Source organism: Aquarana catesbeiana, linkage group LG13 (genome assembly GCF_042186555.1).
Source record: "Aquarana catesbeiana isolate 2022-GZ linkage group LG13, ASM4218655v1, whole genome shotgun sequence".
Lineage (NCBI taxonomy): Eukaryota > Metazoa > Chordata > Amphibia > Anura > Ranidae > Aquarana > Aquarana catesbeiana.
Genome location: NC_133336.1, coordinates 94807781 through 94831089, shown reverse-complemented (window position 1 = coordinate 94831089; position 23309 = coordinate 94807781). Strand labels below are relative to the sequence as shown.

Here is a 23309-nt window from a genome sequence, read left to right as displayed (position 1 = left end):
AGTTTTTTTAAAAATGGGTCCTGGAGTCTGCAGATTTCCAGAGTTTTGGTGGATAAAAGCTCCATTACTAAAGGCCGGTACACACTATAAGAAAATCGGGCGAACATTTACGTCCGAAAAACGATAGAAAAGTATACAAATGGTGTGTACTAACTTTAGGCAGCTCCCTCCGACCATCCGAATGAAAATTTTTGAAGGTACAAACTCCACATTTTTTTTTAATGGAAACAGAACAAAAACTATTTTTGTTTAATGTATACCATTTTCATACGAGAAAGATCAGAGAATAAAAAAAGACTGCAAACAAAAAAAAAGCCTTTGTCGTACGAGAATTTCCGTACAATATTTCCTTCCTTGGCTCCGCCTTGCTGGGAAACGAGGAAAACTGGACGATCGCTCGCCTTATTTTCTTATAGTGTGTACCCCCCCATAAGTCCACATCTTGTCTCGTATCCAGAGCTCATTTGCCGCCTTGCTGAATAAAAGTGCAGGACAAATCTGTGTGGACTGTACTTGGGTGTCCATGTCTCATGCACATTTTACCGCTGCCAATACCACCTGGGTATGTGTGAATGCATATTTAAAAATTACATTCTAGAATTTCAAAAATCAGCAATCGCTAGGTCACATCAAGACTTGCTGTACAACCTACAGTAGTTATTTAGACCAGAGGTGTTAATAAGAAGACACACACACACACACACACACACACACACACACACACACACACAGAATTGTAGTTTTTTTGGAAAGACACTTTTCAATCCTTCTTCTCTTCCAAAGGTTTTTTGGCAATATTTTTCTTCTGGGTCACAGAAGTGTATTTACCTGTGCTCTCCTGTGACCCAGAATTAGCGGACAGTGGGCTAAAGCCTGCTTTAAGCTGATGTCACTGTGCCACTCCAGGCTCTGGAAGAATTCTGACAGTAATGTCTGCATCCACCAAGATACCCGTTAGGCAGCTGGCTCAAGCTCTAATCTTGCTGCTGAGAGCTTGAGCCACCGTTACCACCCTCTGTCCAGCCCAGCACTCCAGTGAGCACTGGAGGATCAGCAGAGAGCGATGGACAGGCACCACCCTCTGCCCAGAGCAGACTGAGAATTGAATGATCAGCGGTCAAGTAATCGCTCACTTCTCGGGCTTTGAGCTGGTGGTGGACAGCTGTAGCATCAAAATTATGCTGCAGAATAGGGGCGAGTATGTATGTGTGTATGTTCTTTTGAATACCCACACTTCTGCTTTAACTGCTTTTATGTTTGAGGATGTATAAGGTTATGCAGTCCAAACACCACACTTACTTATGCTGTGATATTGCCATCGTTGGTGAATTTTCTCAGGAAGAAGTTGCAAAATTTTCTAGGAAGAAGAAGAAAAAGAAAAACAAAAAAAAAATCTGTTACAGACTTTTTCACATGGCACGTTAGCAAAAATAAAGTCATCGACTTGGAACAAACGTCCTTGGTAACTACACGCTGCCAGATGAGTTAACAGTATAACTGGCAGCCATACTGGGACAAAGAATGCCCTAATTCTGCTGGTAACCTCTCCTAGGGCTCCAATGTTACCGAGCAACACTACAAAATGAGAAAATGTGATTATAGAAGCAGATAGAAACGTAAACAAAGAAGAGCTTCAAAGGAAACTTCAATTTTCCTTCAGGGTATAAATGTAACTTACCTCAAATATAAAGAGGATGGCATCAAGTTCTTCCCGCTGAGACTTGTGGCCTGCAAATAGAAATTAAAGAGCAACTCACTTTTTTAAGTGATAAACATATTTAATGAGAACATGCATGCATAGTATTTTAAAGCTGAAGTTTTGTTTTTTCTTGGAATGCATCACCTACACAGTAGTTACATTTATTGGTGTGTTTCCCGTTACCTGCAGGCAGCTGCTTCTTGTAAAAGTCTTCCCCTCAGGGACTCTTTCACAGCTGTTGGATTCTGTCCTGATGGGCACTATGAAGGTTAACACATACCACTGACACTGAGAAAAACGCCACTCTTCCGCCCTTGTCACCATACACATTGCTCACATTACTAATCTCCCACAATGCATTGTATTCTGTGAATGGGCAGTGGAGATCCTGTCATTCCATTGCTCCTCCTCCATTCACAGAACACAATACATTGGGAGAGAGCAGCAAAACGAGTTCTGTGAGTGGAGAAGACAGAAGGGGCAGGGCAAACCACCTGAAAAGGGAGCGAGGACTGCTCTGAAACACATCAAGCGGTTTCAATAATGGACTTTGTTTTCCATTTGCACTGTTCTTTTGGAAATTCCCTATACTGTGTCCATTCTAGAGGCATTATACAATAAAGTAATGATGTCATGAAGCTTGCACTTGCGGAGATGAGCTTTACCTTGTGAGTTTGCTATGTTGTACCTAAACAATTAAACTTAGGGCACTTTCACACTGAGCCGTGTCGGGCGTCGGCGGTAAAGCACTGATATTTTTAGCAGAGCTTTAGCGTCGTTTTAGCGACGCTTTTCGGCCGGTAGCGGGGCGCTTTTAACCCCTGCTAGCGGCCGAAAAAGGGTTAAAAGCGCCGGCGGTGCTGCCCATTAATTTCAATGGGCAGGGGCGCTTTAGGTGTATACACCGCTCCTAAAGTGCCTCAAAGAAGCTGCTTACAGGACTTTTTTGAGCATTCTGCCAGCGCACCAATCCAGTGTGAAAGTCCGAAGGCTTTCACACTGGAGTGACAGGAGAGTCGCTTTACAGGCACTATGTTTAGCGCTATATTGCCTGTAAAGTGCCTCAGTGCGAAAGTAGCCTTAAAGTGATTCTAAAGGCAGGATTTTTTTTATCTTAATGCATTCTATGCAATAAGATAAAAAACCTTGTGTGCAGAAGCCCCTCTCAGCCCCCCTAATACTTACCTGAGCCCTATCTTGAACCAGCGATGTTGCACGAGAGTCTCGGCTGCCCGGGACTCTCCCTTTTCTCTGGCTGAGACAGCAGTGGATGCATTGGCTCCCGCTGCTGTCAAAGTCAGTGCACCAATGAGGAGAGAGAGGGGGCAGGCCGAGCCACGGCTCCATGTCTGCATGGACACACAGAGAAGCGGCTCAGCTCAGGTGAAAGGAGGGCCCAGGAGGGCCTCCAGGGGACCCGAGAAGAAGAGGATTTGGGCTACTCTGTGCAAAACCGCTGAACAGAGCAGGTAAGTATAACATGTTTTTTTTTTGTTTGTTTAAAAATAACAAACAAGAATTTGATATCACTTTAAAGTAGTACTAAAGACAACAACCCCCCCCCCACCACCCATTTTGGATAGAGTAAGGGAGGATTATAACTCCTGTCTGTTTTTTTTTTTTTGTCATCTGTGTCTCCCTTAGGGAGATTTACCTTCACTTCTTGTCAGTATCATCTGGTGTTTTTTGTTTTTTTTTTGGGGGGGGGGGACACAACAGAGTGCCGAGGCAGCTGTGTGACATACAGTATGGAATAGAAGGAGGCAATCGGTACACACTCTGGGCTCCTGGTATGTCATATTGTGGTTGCTGGGAGTACACTGAGCTGTATGAAGTGTCAGATCCAAGGAGGGAGCAGAGCCCAGCCAGCGCAGAAAGTGGATGAGTGTCAGAGAGCGTACCAACGGGCTGTGTATGCTCTGATCCCCTCCCATCTACAAACCAGGACTGACAGCCAGACACTGGGAACTGCTGTTGGAGGAATGAGGGAGACGAGTCCAGCCGATCTATGACACCCAACACCAGCACAGGCTGATGGACTACCCCCCCCCCCCCCCCCGCGCTGTTTGCGGTCGGTACAGCACTTAACCCTTCGTGGCGGGTAGCAGCTCAGCTCCAAGTCCTCTCCTCCATGGCAGCTTCTAGCTCCTCCACTCCTCCTCCTAGGCATCCAATAGGATCACCTGTCCTTTTAGCCAATCCAGTGACGGATATCAGACCCGATTCCCGATTGGCCAGGAGGAGGATCAGTATTGCAACAGCAAATATTAAATTCGCTGTTGCAACACAACTGGGTGGGCTCCAAATGCACACCCTATTTTGAAGCCTATTAGAGCCTCTGGCTCTAATCGGGTGCTTCAAAAAAACACCCCCCCGCCCACCCCCGCCACAGGAATTCATGCGCTCAGCATCCTGAAAGGGGCCAGGCGCATGGATAGGGAGGGCGACGTCAGTGCGCCCACAATGGACAGACTTCTTGTCTCATAGCTAAAACAAAAAAGTTAGTGCAAATCCCTGCAAATTAAGGGCATCCCTTGGAGCCCCTCAATGTCCCCATTGGAAGACTTCTCCTCTATTACTTTACTGGGAACAACCCACAATTAACTGTGTCTCCAGAATGAAAGAGAAATCATAATGGACTAAAGGGTTTTTACAGTAACCATAATAGGAAGGGGGTGTGGTGAAGAAAATCCACCTGTGGCATTCCCTAAATGAAACTCCATGATTGGCCCCCCCCTAAGCCGGCGGCGTGGACACAGGTGTGTATGGTTGTGATGACGCTGAATTGCGGTGCCACCCGCAGATGATGCCATCGCGGGAAATCCCTGCGAATGACATCACAAGCAGACACCGCAGCCGATCACGTGGCGGCACAGCGTGCTGCGTCGTCCACCCACTGAGGGACATAGGGCTCAAAGGTGCACGGAAGCCCAAGCACCAGAGCCCAAACAAGCCGCCGTCACCACAAGCCTGGGTAGGTCAGATGGGAGAGCATGTAAACAAAGCACAGGGGGAAAAAGGAACATGGCTATGCTATAAAGAGATAAGAGGCTTTAGAAATGGTATAGCCGCACTCTGAAACAAAAACACAATGGGCTTATACACCAATGTTCATGAGCTATAATAGGCAGCCAGAATCTCAGCCGTGGATGCCAAAAGGAAAAACAGGAAAAAAGGGGGAATTAGGTAAACTACAGTCAAAAATTAATTAATTAACACATGAGATCAATGTATGACCCTATGCATACAGAATTTACAATGTGTGTCATAATCAGTGTGGTAATTCAATATTAGGCAATGCCATTATTCAGTAAATTCAAATCATTCAATTAATTAAATGATTAAATAATTGAATTCAGTTACCCATAACATATATAGCAGACATAGCTATATATATATATATATATATATATATATATATATATGCACATACACACACACACACACACACACACATATACATGCATACACACACACCACCAGCAGTATTAATACAGACACTAACAGATATGGATGGATGAGTTGAGAGGGACTAAATGCACAACTGACTATTCATTGTCCGGCCCCAACAAGACGAATCACTCAAGGAAAGGCTTGTAGGAAATCATCTCGTTTAGGCCAGGGAATATGGTGGCATTAAGTCTAAAAACCCAGTGCTTCTCTCACTGCAGCAGTGTCTTGTTCCAGTCACCACCTCTAAGGCCTGGGTGAACTCGATCTAATATTAAGAATTTAATCCGTGGGAAAGAACTGTCATGGAAATGGGTGACATGCTGTCCCAATGGCAGATCTGGATTGCATGATTGCATACTGCGGACATGACGGTATGCTCTCTGCCAAAAGTCCATTTTGGTCTTTCCCACGTAGAAACAGGAACAATCACACTGAAGCATATAATTGATGCCTTGAGTAAGACAATTGGCATAGTGTCTAGGAGTAAATTTGCTTCTGTTTGGGAGATCTGGGTGCATAGAGGTGTTCATATATTGGCAGTGCACACAACTAAAAGTGCCAAGCCTTTTGCAGGGATCCCTACCATCTTCGCTAAACTCACTTGAGACCAGTTTGTCTCTCAGAGATCTAGCTCTTCGGAATGTAAAAGCTGGACGTACGGGTACACAGGCTCCGGCTATAGGGTCAAGTGTTAGAACATACCAGTATTTGTTAATTATTTTTTAAAGCGTTGCTGCTGGTTGTAAAAAATGGGTGATGGTTCTTAATTGATTAGTATCGGATTTGTGGGTTTTGGTTTTATATAATACTTCTTGCCTAGTTTTAGTAGTAGCTTTTTTGAAAGCTCGCTTAAGGCACTTATTGGAGTACCCACGGGCTTGGAGTCTCACTTTTAGTCTCTGTGTTAATACTGCTGGTGGTATACAGTGCCCTGCAAAAGTATTCACCCCCCCTTGGCATTTTTCATGTTTTGTTGCCTCACAACCTGAAATTAACATGAATTGTTTGAGGATTTGCATCATGTAATTTACAGAACTTGCCCACAACTATGAAGATGTTTTTTCTTTTTATTGTGAAGCAAACAACAAATAGGACAAAATAACAGAAAAAGTCAATGTGCATAACTATTCACCCTCCTAAAGTTAATAGTTTGTAGAGCCACCTTTTGCGGCTATCACAGCTCCAAGTCGCTTTGGATAAGTCTTTATGAGCTTACCACATCTTACCACTGGGATTTTTGCCCATTCCTCCTTGCAAAACTGCTCCAGCTCCTTCAAGTTGGATGGTTTACACTTGTGAACAGCAATCTTTAAGTCTGACCACAGATTTTCTATTGGATTGAGGTCTGGGCTTTAACTAGGCTATTACAACACATTTACATGTTTCCCCTTAAACCACTCAAGTGTTGCTTTCGGGTCATTATCCTACTGGAGGTTGAACCTCCATCCTAACCTCAAATCACACACAGAGAGGTACAGGCTTTGCTCAAGAATATCCCTGTATTTAGCACCATCCATCTTTCCCTCAACCCCGAACGGTTTCCCAGTCCCGACTGCTGTAAAACATCCCACAGCATGATGCTGCCACCACGTTTCACTGTGGGGATGGTGTACTTTGGGTGATGTGATGTGTTGGGTTTGCGCCAGACGTTTTCTTTGATGGCCAAAAAGTTAAATTTTAGTCTCATCAGACCAGCGCACCGTCCTCCATACATCAAAACATACCATTTTGTTTTTTGCTGAAAGTAACGGCTTTCTTCTGGCCATTCTACCATAAATCCCAACTCTACGGAGTGTACTGCTTATTGTCGTCCTATGTACAGATACTTCAGTCTTTGCTGTGGAACTCTGCAGCTCCTCCAGGGTTACCTTAGGTCTCTCTGATTAATGCCCTCCTTGCCCGGTCTGTGAGTTTTGGTGTGCGGCTGTCTCTTGGCAGGTTTGCTGTGTTTTTTCCATTTGGTTATGATAGATTTGATGGTGCTCCTAGGGATCATTAAAGAATTGGATATTTTTTGACTTTCACTTCTCAACAACATTGTCCCTTTCTGGAGAGTTCCTTGGACTTCATGGCAGTGTTTGGTTAGTGGTGCCTCTTGCTTAGGTGTTGCAGCCTTTGGGGCCTTTCAAAAAGGTGTGTATATGTAATGACAGATCATGTGACACTTACAGTAGATTGCACACAGGTGGACATTATTTCACTAATTATGTGACTTCTGAAGGTAATTGGTTGCACCAAAGCTTTTTATGGGCTTCATAACAAAGGGGGTGAATACATACGCACATGCCTATCATCAGTTTTTTATTTCTGAAAAATAGTTTTATGTATATATTTTTCCAATTTTACTTCACCAACTCAGTGCCGGTTCACACAGAGGCGACTTGTCAGGCGACTTAGCCGCCTGACAAGTCGCCTCCCGTTCTGTACAATGGAACCGTTCTAATAGGAGCGACGCAAGTCGCTCCGACTTAGAAAAAGGTTCCTGCGCTACTTTGGGGGCGACTTGCATAGACTTCTATACAGAAGTCGTTTTGCAAGTTGCCGTGGAAGTCGTGTGAGGCGACCTGCAAGTCGTGCCGCCCCTGTGTGAACCGGGGCTCAGACTATTGTGTTCTGATCCATCACATATAATTCAGATTAAAAAAACCATTGAACGGCTGTAATGTAACAAAAATAGGTAAAAACATGTAACAAAATAGGTAAAAAGCCAAGGGCGGTGAATACTTTTACAAGGCAATGTATATCTATTTGCTATATATGTTATGGGTAACTGAATTCAATTATTTAATCATTTACTTAATTGAATGATTTGAATTCACTGAATAATAACATTGCCTGATATTGAATTACCACACTGACTACAGACACACAGATTCTGGCTGCCTATTACAGCCCATGAACATTGGTGTATTAGCCCAGCGTGATTTTGTTTCTGAGTGCGGCTATACCATTTCTAAAGCCTCTTATCCCTTTATAGCATAGCCATGTTCCTCCCCCCCCCCCCCCCGTGTTGTTTACGCGCTCTCCCATCTGACCTACCCAGACCGTACGGTCCACCCCTTTTAAGGGCTGTGACGCCAGCTTGTTTGGGCTCTGGTGCTTGGGCTTCTGTGCACCTTTGAGCCCTGTGTGCGTCAGGGGGATGACGGCGCACGTCGCACCGCCGCGTGATCGGCTGCGGCGTCTGCTCGTGATGATGTCATTAGTGGGGATGGCGCCACAATTCAGCGTTATCATGACCATACACACCTGTGTCGGCGGCGTGGCGCGATGCACCGCCGGCTCATGGGTGGCCAATCATGGAGTGTCGTTTAGGGAATACCACAGGTGGATTTTCTTCACCACACCCCCTTCCTATTGTGGTTGGTATAAAAACCCTTCAGTTCATTATGATTTCTGTTTCATTCTGGAGACACAGGGAATCGCTGCACCCATGACATCCAGTAGGTAAGATTCAGTGCTAGGATCTGCTGACACCTGTCAAAAGAGCATAGTACTTTTTGCAATGATGGGGTAATGTTTCCTGTGTAATACAAATGCTGGGATAACCCTCCCGGAATATAAATGTATACTATTTTTGATTTGTTGTTTTTTTAGGTTTGGCTGCCGATTGTCTAGCCAGTTCCTATACGTTGGGTATATCAACCTTTAAACATGGGATGTTTTTTATGGTACAATCTGCAGGTGAACCCTGTCTCAACATTAGTGGCCATTTGTTAGGTGGTTCGGGTCTTTGAAAGAAATTTTGCACTACAAGATTTAACTCATAAATCTCAATGCAATAGGTGTGTTTATATTCATATACTTGGATGACTCTTTCGAGCGTCCTTTTGTTTTTATGCATCAGTCCATGTTTTGCATTATGATTTATTCATTACGCTTCATTTTTTATGTACCCAGATCCGTGTTGGTTTGTCCCTCAAGACTGCTCCAGCCCCCCCTGTGGGAGGCATTTTTTTGGACCCCGGGGGTTTAATGTGGACATGGTTTATCTCCATCTTGCTTTGGATTTTATGACGCTGCTTTGGCGTCTTAGTTTCCTCTTACTTGCTGAGTTATGATCTCCTTTGTTTGAAATACGCAACACATGAGGTCAGTATTGATACCTACATATATGTTTTGTGCTCTTTCTTTGTAAATAACTGTAAAGATGATAAGCTTATGAATTATGTAATATTTTGAATTCTGTGTGTAACTATGTTTATATTTATAGCAATATTGTAGATTGTTTGTATTCATCTGGAAGTCCTTAGCCAATTTTTCCCTGAAAAAGACCCTTCCTCAAGTTGTCGGATTTCCCCTGTCTCCCCGACAGTCGATTTGGGACTCTTCCAGCTGTCTGTCTTTGGACTGCTTTCTCACATCATATGTTTCAGTTGTATTCATTTTTTGTATCATGCCATTTACTGATTGTAATAAATGTGTATTTCTTTTTATACATTTTCTACTTTTGAGTGTTCATGGTCCTCTAAAGTCCCACTCTTTGAGGAACCCTGTTTTTACATATTGTATTGGGGATGTGGACCTGAACCTCTTTTCTTCAAACTAGTAAGCAAAACATTTTTTGTTCACAAATGCTCAATAGGGTTTAGGTCTGGAGACATGCTTGGCCAGTCCATTACCTTCACCCTCAGCTTCTTTAGCAAGGCAGTGGTCATCTTGGAGGTGTGTTTGGGGTCATTAGGTTGGAATACTGCCCTGCGGCCCAGTCTCTGAAGGGAGGGGATCATGCTCTGCTTCAGTATGTCACAGTACATGTTGGCATTCATGGATCCCTCGACAAACTGTAGCTTCCCAGTGCCAGCAGCACTCATGCAGCCCCAGACCATGACACTCCCACCACCATGCTTTATTGTAAGCAAGACACACTTGTCTTTGTACTCCTCACCTGGTTGCCGCCACACACGCTTGACAACATCTGAACCAAATAAGTTTATCTTGGTCTTATCAGACCACAGGACATGGTTCCAGTAATCCATGTCCTTAGTCTGCTTGTCTACAGCAAACTGTTTGAGGGCTTTCTTGTGCATCATCTTTAGAAGAGGCTTTCTTCTGGGAGGACAGCCATGCAGACCGCTTTGATGCAGTGTGCCGCATATGGTCTGAGCACTGACAGACTTAACCTCTACCCCTTCAACCTCTGCAGCAATGCTGGCTGCACTCATACATCCATTTCCCAAAGACAACCTCTGTATATGACGTGCACTCAACTTCTTTGGCCGATCATGGTAAGGCCTGTTGAGTGAAACCTGTCCTGTTAAACCTCTGAAAAGCGATCAGAGTGTGTTCTACAGATGGTGAGGGGATGTTATGTTGCCTCCACCACGTGACTGAAACCCATGATTGCTGTGCAATGCACACGACTACGACACAGTAGTACTGCAATTAGAGGTTTAAATCAGATGCGAGGAGGCGACACTGTGCCCGGTGATCTTTGACTTCTCCCATGTTCAGGTAGATCTCCACCTCTTTAAAGGTATCCTGCCCCTGGTCTAGCTGCTAGGAACACACTTTACAATTGTTCTTAATGGTGCCCCTGTTTTTTTGTCTCGTGTGGCATATGTTCAGGGGTCATGAATAAATGGCTAGCCTGTTCCGATTAAAGCAGGCTCTACGATCAAAGGTCACACTTGAAAAGCAAAGTAACCAGGCTCTAAGCATTCCTGCATTATAAATCCCAGCTCAGTTTGTACAAATGGATTGTAAGAATTCTCCACGGAATTGAATAAGTAATGTTTTACAAATGCTTTAGGGAAAAAGGTCTCTAAAATAGCTTAAGGGCCAAGTTCACCTTTTAGGAAAAAATAATAAAATCATATTGTTGCAGAAAAAAAGTGCATTTATTATTTATTCCTTCATGGTCCTTCAGGAGCTTGCAAAATATTGTACTCGCACTCAGTGGGTGCAATATCAGGCTCCTGCACATTCTTCTTCCAGCTTTGCTGGGAACCTCTGTATGGGATTTCACTTAGAAAGCTGGGAGGAGTGTAAACAGGCAATGAGTGCACCGATCAGCATACTCATAGTCCACCGAGAACTACAAGTTCTTCTGCTGCAGTGAAAGACGGGACTTGTACTTTATTCATTTACAGATCCACCTGCACAGTTGTGCCGATTATAAACGTGACAGCAGCTGTGGGGGAAAGGAACCCCTACCCACTGTCACAAGGGAAGGGGATGTAGGGGGGAGAAGGGACAGGAGCTGGAACATGTAACACCCTAATTACGAGTGTAACATTAACATGTTCCACGAGGTGAACTTATCCTTTACCACTTGCAGCCCAAGCAAATTCTGGCACTCCTTTCCTACATGTAAAAATCATCTTTTTATATATACATAATATATATACACACACACACATTATATATATATATATATATATATATATATATATATATATATATATATATATATATATATATATATATATATATACATATACACACACTATATATATATATATATACACACACACTATATATATATATATATATATATATATATAAAACATTATATATGCTTTTTAGCAGAGACCCTAAGGAATAAAATGGTGGTCCTTGCAATTTTCTATGTCACACGATATTTGTTCAGCCATTTTTCAAACACGATTTAAAAAAAAAAAAACACACGAATGTTAGCCCAATTTTTTTGTATAATGTGAAAGATGTTGTTACGCCGAGTAAACAGATACCTAACATGTTGCGCTTCAAAATTGCACACGCTTGTGGAATGGTGCCAAACTTCAGTACTTAAAAATCTCCATAGGCTACGCTTTAGAAATTTTTACAGGTTACATGTTTAGAGTTACAGAGGGGGTCTTGAGCTAGAATTATTGCTCTCGCGCTAACGTTTGCGGCGATACCTCACGTGTGGTTTGAACGTCGTTTACATATGCGGGCATGACATATATATGCGTCAAAAAAGCGATCTCCTGGCTTTCCAGCTAAAAAAACTGCAGTTTTTAAAGCTGCCAGCACCGTCAAGTGACGTCATGGCGTTGCTCTCAGCCTCCGAAGGGACCATCTAGTCCTTGGTCAGCTCTATGGTAAATTGCCGCCGGCGGCCGATTCATTCCCTGGCTCAACGATCACACGGGCCTGTAAAAACAATCAAACGGCTCAACAGCCGCTATGATTGTTTTTACTTTGCAGGGAATTGCCAGCTATATATCGATTAGGAAAAGGGTACTTCGATTTTTATTCTTTATTAAAATAATTACAGTGTCATCATCCACATATAAAAATATAAGGGACAATGTAAATTAAACAGCGTGTGTTTAAAATCACTTTAAGGCCCCTTTCACATGAGCAGACCCATCAGGTCCACTTGTCTGTTTTTTAGGTGGATCCGATCGGACCACCCATTGTTCTCTATGGGATGACAGATGTCAGTGACCGCTGACACCCGTCGGGCATCCAATCCAGTGAAATCCGCTAAAAACAAAAGGTATGGCGATACGTTCACCATCCGACTGGCATATCGGATGACAATTGGATGGAAACGGACATGCAGTCAGTTTCCATCCGACTGCCCCATAGAGGAGAGGGGGCTGTGTCTGTGTCCACTCCGCATAGCCGAGCGGAGCAGACATGGACCTGTCATCCGCCTGCTCAGCGGGGATCAGCGGATAGATTACCCCACACTGAGCAAGCGGATCTGCTTTGTCTGAAAGGGGCCTTAAAGGATTACTAAAGGCAAACATTTTTTTTAATTAAAATAACAAGCATGTTACCCTTACTTGCTCTGTATAGTGGTATTGCACAGAGTGGACCTGATCCTCCTCTTCTTCTTGGGACTTCCATAGCCAGCCGCTGGCGATGGGGAGAGGTAGTCCCTGCGCTCCATACACTTACACAGTGGGACTTAGACCCGCCCCCCAGTTCCTCCTCACTGCATTTGGATGACAGCAGCAAGAGCCAATGGCTCCTGCTGCTTGAATGTAGTGTAAAGAGCAAAGAGGGGAGAAAAGATGCAGTCGTGCACAGGGCTGATCTCTTCTCCCCTCTCTTCCCTTCACACAGGGAAGGGGGGCACAGGGACACTGAAAGCTTTTTTTTTTTTACCTTAATGCAAACAATGCATTAATGTAAGAAACGTTTTTAGGTTTAGTACTATTTTAAGTGAGAATTTATTAATAAAATGATCTTGCCATACAGCTTCACATTTCTGCTGCTGTCTGATAACATGTGCAAGCGGTCCCTTAAAACTCGTATGGTAGAACAGACAGGCCTCACCTACTGACTATCACAGCAGAAAGGCAGTTGAAAATGCCAATCCAAACCAGTACAAACAGGAGGTGCATGGTCACGTTGTAGAAACAATTGTCATGCGACACCCTGCACATTTCAGAAGCTTAACCAAAAGAAAGGAAAAAAGAGTGAAGAGATCATTTTTATTTAAAAAAAAAAAAAAATTAGGACAGTCAATTTAGTCTTACCTTTTTGTTTCACGGACGTTTCAATTATCACAAAGTTTTCAAAGAAAACATAGTAGATGTGAGAGAAGTTTTGTTCGAAAAATTGCTTGAGGTCAATGGATTCTGCATTTTCTATAAAAGAGACAAAAAAGATGCAGAGATTAGAACTCCTCTACAAGAAGGTCACAATGTCTCCCAATGTCAACCTGCAGTCAAATGTCTCTATCTATGATCTAAAACTAAAAGAGGCTCTAAAGAAGAGTGAAAAGTGGGGGCACTTAAACAATAAATGGCGAATAACACAAATGATTGCTATTAATTTAAAACAGAAAGCGAGCAGAAAAACCTCTTCACACATAAAGTCATGAAAAAACAATCAGTTACAAAACGTTTTATTAAGAGTAGAAGAACAAGAGGTGATCACCAGATTTACCGAGACCATTAGGTCTCATTAAGTACCTTAAAGAAGTAATAACACCACAGCATAAAAAATCCTAGATGATTCCACCAGGACACCAAGCACTTGGCCCTGTTTTGATCCATAGTCTTGTGTATTAAAAGCCATTTTTTATTCTGTACATGTTGGCTATAGCTCCAACCCAGGCTGAGGTCAAGTTTACATCACAAGCACGTCCCCGCTGTCAGAAAACACTAATCAGCTCGGGTATAGCCGGCAGCACCGATCGAGGGAAATTTTTCCAACAGAAAGCCTGCCCATAGATGGATCGAAATTCAACCATTCCCTGTTGAACTGGAGGCCCAGAATTTTGCAGACATGATTAACCCTTTCATGACTAAGCCTATTTTTGAAATTTGGTTTTTACAAGTTAAAATACGTATTTTTTGCTAGAAAATTACTTAGAGTTCCCAAACATTATATATATTTTTTTAGCAGAGAATCTAGAGAATAAAATGGAGATTGTTGCAATAGTTTATATCACATGGTATTTGTGCAGCGGTGTTTTAAACGCAAATTTTTGGAAAAGGGACACTTTATAAATTGTGTTTAAAAAAAATTTTTTTTTTTTTACTTTTATTGCTGTCCCAAGGAATGTAAACATCTTGTGACAGTAATAGGTGGTGACAGGTTCTCTTTATGGAAAGACCCCCGATCCCTCCTTTGCACTTCAAAGTATTCAGATCGCCGAAAACGGCGATTCTGAATACTGTGTATTTTTTTTTAAACCGGCGCCATTGGCAGCTGAGTAAACGGGAAGTGACGTCATGACGTCACTTCCGCGTTTACATTCAGAAGGCTGGAACGAAGCCGCCCACAGCTTCGTTCCAGCCCGCCCACAGCCGCCGGAGGCTGCCAATTGGACACTGGGCCTCCCGATCGCACGGGAGGCCCGGTAAGAGCGGCGGGAGGGGGGGGTGTCCCCTCCCGCTCCTCCGGTATAAAAGCGAAGCGGCTTTTAGCCGCATCGGTTGTTATACTCGGGTAGCCGATCGCCCGCTGTAAACAACGGTACCGGGATGATGCCTGCAGCTGCGGGCATCATCCCAGTATAACCCCGGAAAGCAGAGTACGCATATCTGCGTACGGTCGGCGGGAAGGGGTTAATATTGTGCAACACCTGGAGCAGCATTTTCACCAAGAAAGACAATATCTTCAATTCCTTTTGTACCCATCCCTTCAGGTCTCCAAATATAGGTGTGCGTTAATTAAACTGAGAAATGTTTCTCAATTCAGTTCTCAGAGAATAAAACATTCTCCTCTGCAGCCTGTTTATGAATCAAAGAAGAGGTGAGATGTTTTTTCTCCAAGAACAGCCGAGATCCGTGAAGAAAGGGGAGGGCTGCCTATGAACTTGTGAGAAAGGAAAGATGAAGGTGCCACTAAAGTGCAGTAGTTAAAAGACTTATTACAGGCACAATATGATTAAAAACACAAACAAGAGTACGAGGTCATTGGCATGTAATGATTAGTCCTCATGCAGATCGCTGTAATCCTCATTTGCTTGGGGAGGGGGGGAGAGCTGCAGCTGTCAGCGTACCCGGTGACGTAGATTAGCAAGGAGGTGAAGATGCGATGAGGCAGCCCGGGTTCTGGAACCAAGCTGGAACATACGCGGCTGACGTAACATCAGATGAAGGTGGTGGGCGGTAGCGCGTTGCGGAACATACACAGCTCCTTCGTCAGACCTACCTACCTCCTCGCTAATCCACGTCACCAGGGACTCTGACAGCTGCAGGACGGCTCTCTCTCCCAGACAGACGAGGATTACAGCGATTTACAAGAGGACTAATCATTATATGCCTATGACCTCTTACTATCCTGTGTTTTTAATCTCATTGTGCCTGTAATAATTCTTTTAACTACTGCACTTAGAGGCACCTTTCTCTTTCCTTTACCCTTCAGAGCTGCTTCTTCTCTACAAAGTGCTGCTTTCAGGGCCATCTCTCCACTGCTACTAAAGACCGATACCCAGCCTCACCAGAGCGCCCTCCTCTCTCCCTCCTTTCTATGATCATGTGAGATCATAGTGTAGCCTAGTTCAAAAAGCGAAACCAGAGTTATATAAACTCATAGTTACATTAAAAAAATATAAGAATTAAGCATTTTTTTGTAACACGTATTTTGGTGTGTTTTTTCATCCACATTTTGGCGCAGTTTTTTTAAACGCACATTGCGGCGCATTCTTTAACTGCATATATTGGTGTTTTTTTAGCACACAATTTGGTGTGGGTTTTTCTAGCACACATTTTGGTGCAGTTTTTTTATACGCATTTTGAGCTTTTTTTAATGCACACCTTGACATTTTTTATGCTTATGGTATTCTGGTAAAACGTGCATCTGCTAGCCACATTTAGGGTGCCATTAACAATGAACAATAAATTATATATATATATATATATATACGGAAGGGACAATGCATCTCCAATGCAAAAAGTTTAACTGAAAATTCTTCATACAATACATGCGAAGAGTAGACCATGTGAAAAAAAAAAAAAAAAAAAAAAACAGCAAGCTACTTTTCACATGTATTGTATGAAGAATTTTATATATTTTTATATATATATATATATTTTTATATATATATATATATATATATATATATACATACATACACACACAGTATTGCATGTATAATAGAATATACATTTTTATCATTTTTAACCCACTGCTGCTGATATAGGAAGAAAAGTCTTCTTCACATCGAACCAGCTCCTCTCCCAGATCCTCCACCTCTGAACTGGATAATCTGGGATGGAGATATTTCACACTAAGGCCCCTTTCACACTGGGGCGGTTTGCAGGCATTATTGCGCTAAAAATACCGCCTGTAAACCACCCCAAAACAGCCTCCGCTGTTTGTTCAGTGTAAAAGCCGGAGGGCTTTCACACTGAAGGGGTGTGCTGGCAGGAGAAGAAAAAATCTCCTGTCAGCCGCATCTTTGGAGCGGTGAAGGAGCGGTGTATTCACCGCTCCTAAACCGCTCCTGCCCATTGAAATCAATGGGGCAGCGCGGCAATACCGCGGCTTTAGCCGCGCTATACGAGTGGATTTAACCCTTTTTCGGCCGCCAGCGGGGGGGTTAAAACCGCACCGCTAGTGGCCGAATACCGTGGTAAAAAAGGGCTAAAAATAGCGCTGTTTTACCACCGACGCCCCTTACCGCCCCAGTGTGAAAGGGGCCTAATGGCCAGTGAGAGCTTCAGATCTCACCTTCATAACCTGGCCGCTTGTGTACAAGTGAATGGCAGAACGGTTGTGTGCCATGATGAGAAGCAGAGAACATGTTCTCTGCTCTTCATCTCAGTTACATAAACCGGACATGAGAGATCAGCCGCTATCCTCAGGATTGTGGCTCTTCTCGAATTCATAAATGGACACCATAGTTTGAAGCCAACAATTGATTATAGGTCTGTTGCAAAAAACCCAACTCCCCCTACCGCCCAACTTAAGTATTAAACCCAAAACTAAACAAGTAATATAGTGTAGCTTATCAAACATCAGATGTGGTGTCTACATTAGTCTTCTTTTTTATGGCTTTTCCCCTCTGTTTTCACCTGGTGATCTAGCCAGTAACATAACTCTTGCATTAGAGTGCTTCTACTCTGGATGAATGAGCACAGGGGCACCTTAAAGAGTAACTCCACTTTTGTTTAAAGAAAAAAAAAAAAAAAAAAAAAACATTCCCCCTGGGTGATTTATGTACATTAAAGGGATTTTAACAAACTTTGCTGCAGATTCCTACCTTTGGCATTCTGAAGAAATAGCAGTTTGTGTCCATGTGCTCAGTGAACCTGTACGGGAGTGGTTTCAAAATTCAGCTGCTGCACCTGAAGGGCTCTGAATCCCTATAGACACGATTTCCCTTTTGGGAGTATCTCACCAAAAACGACATTTTTGCTGCAGGGCATGCCAAAAAGCTGACTTGTATCTAAGGCTGGCCATACACTATACATCTTGCTTGATCTGTTTTCTTTAGATTTACCTTCAACTATCTAGTACAAGGGCCTGCCTGACTGCATATACATTGAAAGGGTTTAGGCTTGACCTCATATTATATGGTTTTGCTAAATCTAAATGAAAATTGAATAAGAAAATTGTATAATGTATAGCCAGTCTTAGTGCAGACTTCTGGGAAAATCAGTAAGCCAATCAAACAAGCAGGACATTACATATCTGGGGGTGTGTTCTGTACACCATCTGTGCACAGAACACCTCCAGGTAGCCATATTGCATATTACAGAAAATACAGCACTGCAGATTGCAAAGGAAATGCAATTCGTAATAACATTCAATTACATTTGTGCCGCAATTGTATACACTATATTATTTTTTTCTTATTTGCTAATTTTTCCCCCCCATAAAAGTAGTTACTCTTTAAGATAGCTGCATTGTCAGTCTGCAGGAACAGATTAAGAGACACTAACAAACTGAAGCCAAACTCCGGCTCACACTGCCTTTACACAAGCAGCTCTAGCAAGGTTTTTTTTTTTTTCTTTTGGGGTAAAGGTTTTACATAAATAAATAAAAGCTGATCATTGTAAGCACACATCAGTGGTAAATGGTTTGTTTCATCCATCTAATTGCTACATTGGCAGGAGAGCATGTACGGTTAAGCAAACTTACTGGCTGGATCACCAGATGAAAAAGGAAGGAAAGCCTATAAAAAGAAAATTAACGCAGCCATCACAGCTAAGAATTGGTAAGCTACAATATAATAAATGTTTGCTTTTGGGTTTAATACCGCTCTAAAGAATTTCTTTGTTCCCGTATACAGCGTGGTTTCTTACAGGAAGCAAACTAAAAAGGACACTGGGTGCTTTGGAGCTCATTTGATTCTCTTACACCAGGCTAACCCAGTCCTGCCGGAGGTGCAATCTTTTCACTGTATGGCAGATAAAGAAATAAAAAGTTCCATTCCGATGCCTGTGAAAGTGACAAGTTCCAGAAGAGAGTCGACAGTCTGCTTGTAACAAACACAAACATTAGCGGCAGTGGAGTATAGAAGCCGCCACCGTCGGACATAAGCCTCAAGTTGGTGGCAGCGAAAAGAGAAATCATCTCCATTACATGGTGGATTGATGGGATAAGTAAAAGGAAAATAAGATCGTTTTTGCTGTTTTTTTTTTCCAACTTACAGGAAGTGACAATGAATGCTGGCAAGACCGTTGGTACTGGCTGAGAATCAAAACTAATGCAGACACCCCAATACATTTCTGTTTCTGGGTTTAGATATACCTAAGGCTTAAAGCGTTTTTTTTTGTTTTTTTTAGGGTAACAAAGTATCCTGTTCCCTTAAAGCATGAACAACATGCTGCCAGTTTCTGCCCTCCCCTCTGTAAACTGACCACGGTTAATCAAAGCTGTGACACCATGGTCAGTTTACATGCTTCCGTCATCTGCAGCTCTCCTCTCTGCTCTCCCCCGCCCTTTCTTTTCTCCCCTCCCTGCCTGTCAGCTCTGGGTGTAAGCTGCCCCCCCCCCTCCCTTTGTAGCACCTTTCAGAGCAGTGTAAACATTACTGCTCACAATCACTGTCAGCCCCACTGCTAGAATTACCTGTAGTACATACTGCATGCCTGTTTTTTAAAATTCATCTTCTAAATAACTTATTTATTCTCCCTGATCAGCGATTACGTGACCGCCCTTCGCTCTCTTTCTCCAATGTATACACTACAGAGGAAGGTCACGTGACCACCCGGCAAACATCAGAGGGAGAGCTCGGCCCCTCCCTGTGTAGTTTATACATCAGAAGGAGAGAGAGCGACAGGCGGTCACATGACCATTGAGCGGGGAGAATAAATAAAAGGTATTTAGAAGATGAATTTTAAAAAACGGCATGTAGTATACACTACAGGTTATACTAGCAGTGGGGCTGGCAGCGATTGTGTGCACTGCCTTAACAACCCCTTTAAAGAGGGTAAAGTCTTCCTCTTTAATTGTACCTACAGGTAAGCTTATAATAAGACTTACCTGTGGGTACTATAAATATCTTATAAACTAGGAGATATTTACTATATACGCTGCCGCCGGCATCATCGGCGCATGCGCACTGAAGGAACGGCCTGCTTGTGCCCCATGCCCTGACATGTCATCATCAAAAACCTTTACAACACGTGCAATTCCACATTTGTTTAAAGTAGAAAGTGGAAACCAAACCCTAGTAGGAGATGCAGCATGTGAAGAAGTCTAAAGCTATACCAAACTGTACAAGACAATGAGAAAGGAAGTCCCTGCCCAGAAGCTCTGTAACTAAAACGACAATTCAAATACACAGACACAGCAGGCAAGCATTTCAAGACTATGAAACACATTTCCTCAACCAAGTTTAAAACAGCCACTTGAAAAGAGTCCAGACAGCTTTTTCCAAAAACAAAATCTTCAATAGCTACCAAAAAAAAAAAAAATGTATATTATAATAATAGATTATCTATCTATCTATCTCTATATATATATATCTATATATATATACACAGCATCTCAAAGTGAGTACACCCCTCACATTTTTGTAAAGAACTTATTATCTTTTCATGTGACAACACTGAAGAAATGACACTTTGCTACAATGTAAAGTAGTGAGTGTACAGCTTGTATAACAGTGTAAATTTGCTGTCCCCTCAAAATAAGGCAACACACAGCCATTAATGTCTAAACCACTGGCAACAAAAGTGAGTACACCCCTAAGGGAAAATGTCCAAATTGGGCCTAATTAGCCATTTTCCCTCCCCAATGTCATGTGACTCATTAGTGTTACAAGGTCTCAGATGTGAATGGGGAGCAGGTGTGGTGAATTTTGTGTTATCGCTCCCACTCTTACTGGTTACTGGAAGTTCAACATGGCACCTCATGGCAAAGAACACTGAGGATCTGAAAAAAAGAATTGTGCTCTACATAAAGATGGCCTAGGCTACAGGAAGATTGCCAAGACCCTGAAACTGAGCTGCAGCCCGGTGGCCAAGACCATACAGCGGTTTAACAGGACAGGTTCCACTCAGAACAGGCCTCGCCATGGTCAATCAAAGAAGTTGAGTGCATATGCTCAGCATCATATCCAGAGGTTGTCTTTGGGAAATAGACGTATGAGTGCTGCCAGGATTGATGCAGAAGTTAAAAGGGGTGGGGGGTCAGCTTGTCAGTGCTCACACCATACGCCGCACACTTCATCAAATTGGTCTGCATGGCTGTCGTTCCAGAAGGAAGCCTCTTCTAAAGATGATACATAAGAAAGCCCACAAACAGTTTGCTGAAGACAAGCAGACTAAGGACATGGATTACTGGAACCATGTCCTGTGGTCTGATGAGACCAAGATAAACTTATTTGGTTCAGATGGTGTCAAGCGTGTGTGGCGGCAACCAGATGATGAGCACAAAGACAACTGTGTCCTGCCTACAGTCAAGCATGGTGGTGGGAGTGTCCTGGTCTGGGGCTGCACGAGTCCTGCTGGCACTGGGGAGCTACAGTTCATTGAGGAAACCAAGAATGCCAACATGAACTGTGACATACTGAAGCAGAGCATGATTCCCTCTTCGGACTGGGCCGCAGGGCAGTATTCCAACATAACGACCCTAAAAACACACCTCCAAGACGACCACTGCCTTGCTAAAGAAGCTGAGGGTAAATGTGATGGACTGGCCAAGCAGGTCTCCAGACCTAAACCCTATTGAGCATCTGTGGGGCATGCTCAAATGGAAGGTGGAGGAGCACAAGGTCTCTAACATGCACCAGCTCCGTGATATCGTCATGGAGGAGTGGAAGAGGACTCCAGTGGCAACCTGTGAAGCTCTGGTGAGCTCCATACCCAAGAGGTTTAAGGCAGTGCTGGAAAATAATGGTGGCTGCACAAAAGATTGACACTTTTGGCCCAATTTGGACATTTTCACTTTTGTTGCCAGCGGTTTAGACATTAATGGCTGTGTGTTGAGTTATTTTGAGGGGACGGAAAATTGACATTGTTATACAAGCTGTACACTCACTACTTTACATTGTAGCAAAGTGTCATTTCTTCAGTGTTGTCACATGAAAGGATAATAAAAAATGTACAAAAAAGTGAGGTGCGTACTCACTTTTGTGAAAAACTGTATATATGCACACACAGACACACACATACATGGCCTGATAGGACAAGCCTCCCACTTCTAGTGCTCGTGTATGACTACGGAGTCGCGTGGTGGCGCAATCTGTGACAGCAGATACCGAGGCCACTGTGCTTGCACTGGAACCATGTGATCACTGTGACCAATCACAGGGATCACATGAAAAGTAGTAAATAATGGCTTTCATTCATGATGCCATGGCTTACTACTGTGATCTCTGCGATTGGACAGAGTGATCACATCGGCCCTGTACCTGGATTGGTGATCCACGGTCACAGATCATGCCACTGCGCTATCGCAGCAATCACAATAGTTGACAATGGCATCGTGATCGAATGCAAAACAAACTTAAAGACAGACTGGTTATACTGTGATCATCACTGGCCTCCAAAATGTGATAGGTAGTCAGGAAATTAAATGAGCAATTTATGCTCCTTGAAAGCCTAAAGGTGCTCCTTGGATTTTGGACCCCTCCATGCATCTAGGCCAGTGTTTCTCAACTCCAGTCCTCAAGGCGCCCCAACAGGTCATGTTTTCAGGATTTCCCTCAGATGAAATGGCTGTGGGAATTACTGAGGCAGTGAAACTGATCAAATCACCTGTGCAAAATAATGGAAATCCTGAAAACATGACCTGTTGGTGCGCCTTGAGGACTGGAATTGAGAAACACTGATCTAGGCTGTAAAACAGTATCACACCATATGGTTACCCCATACTCAGAAGGTATAGCAGAATGTGGTTTGGGGTATAATTCTATGTATGCCTATGCTATGTGTGAATAATAACTAGCTAAAATAACAGCTTTGTGAAAAATTAATTTTATTTAATTTCTTCATTTTCCAAATAATTGTGAAAAAAACTACAACTTAAAATAACTCACCATACCTCTTCCTAAATAAATACCTTGGACTGTCTACTTTCAAAAAGGGGAAGGGACAATGCACTTAGCCTGACAGTATTTGTATGTGTGCCCACAAACACGCTTACTATGGGGGCTTACATAATTTTAATTTTTTTGTCGCATCATGCTCAGTTCACTGCCATGGTGGTTAATCACAAGGATTGGGGTGTTAGCTGTCCTGCGACTTTTCATCCCCCAGATGTCTCTGAAATAGGCTTCTGACTACCTTGGCATTTGTGTTGCCCTTGGGTGGGCACTGTGGGCCTCTGCATACCAATATGCCTCTGG

General features: G+C 43.1%; 1 protein-coding gene across 1 annotated transcript in view; it reads right to left on the bottom strand.

The window, feature by feature from the left end:
- Window positions 1-23309, bottom strand: part of RALGAPA1 (Ral GTPase activating protein catalytic subunit alpha 1) — a 474136-nt gene that overhangs the window by 397044 nt on the left and 53783 nt on the right. Inside the window, 3 exon segments of the mRNA XM_073610203.1 lie at window positions 1300-1357; window positions 1679-1728; window positions 13591-13701. Coding sequence (XP_073466304.1) covers window positions 1300-1357; window positions 1679-1728; window positions 13591-13701 — 219 coding nt within the window.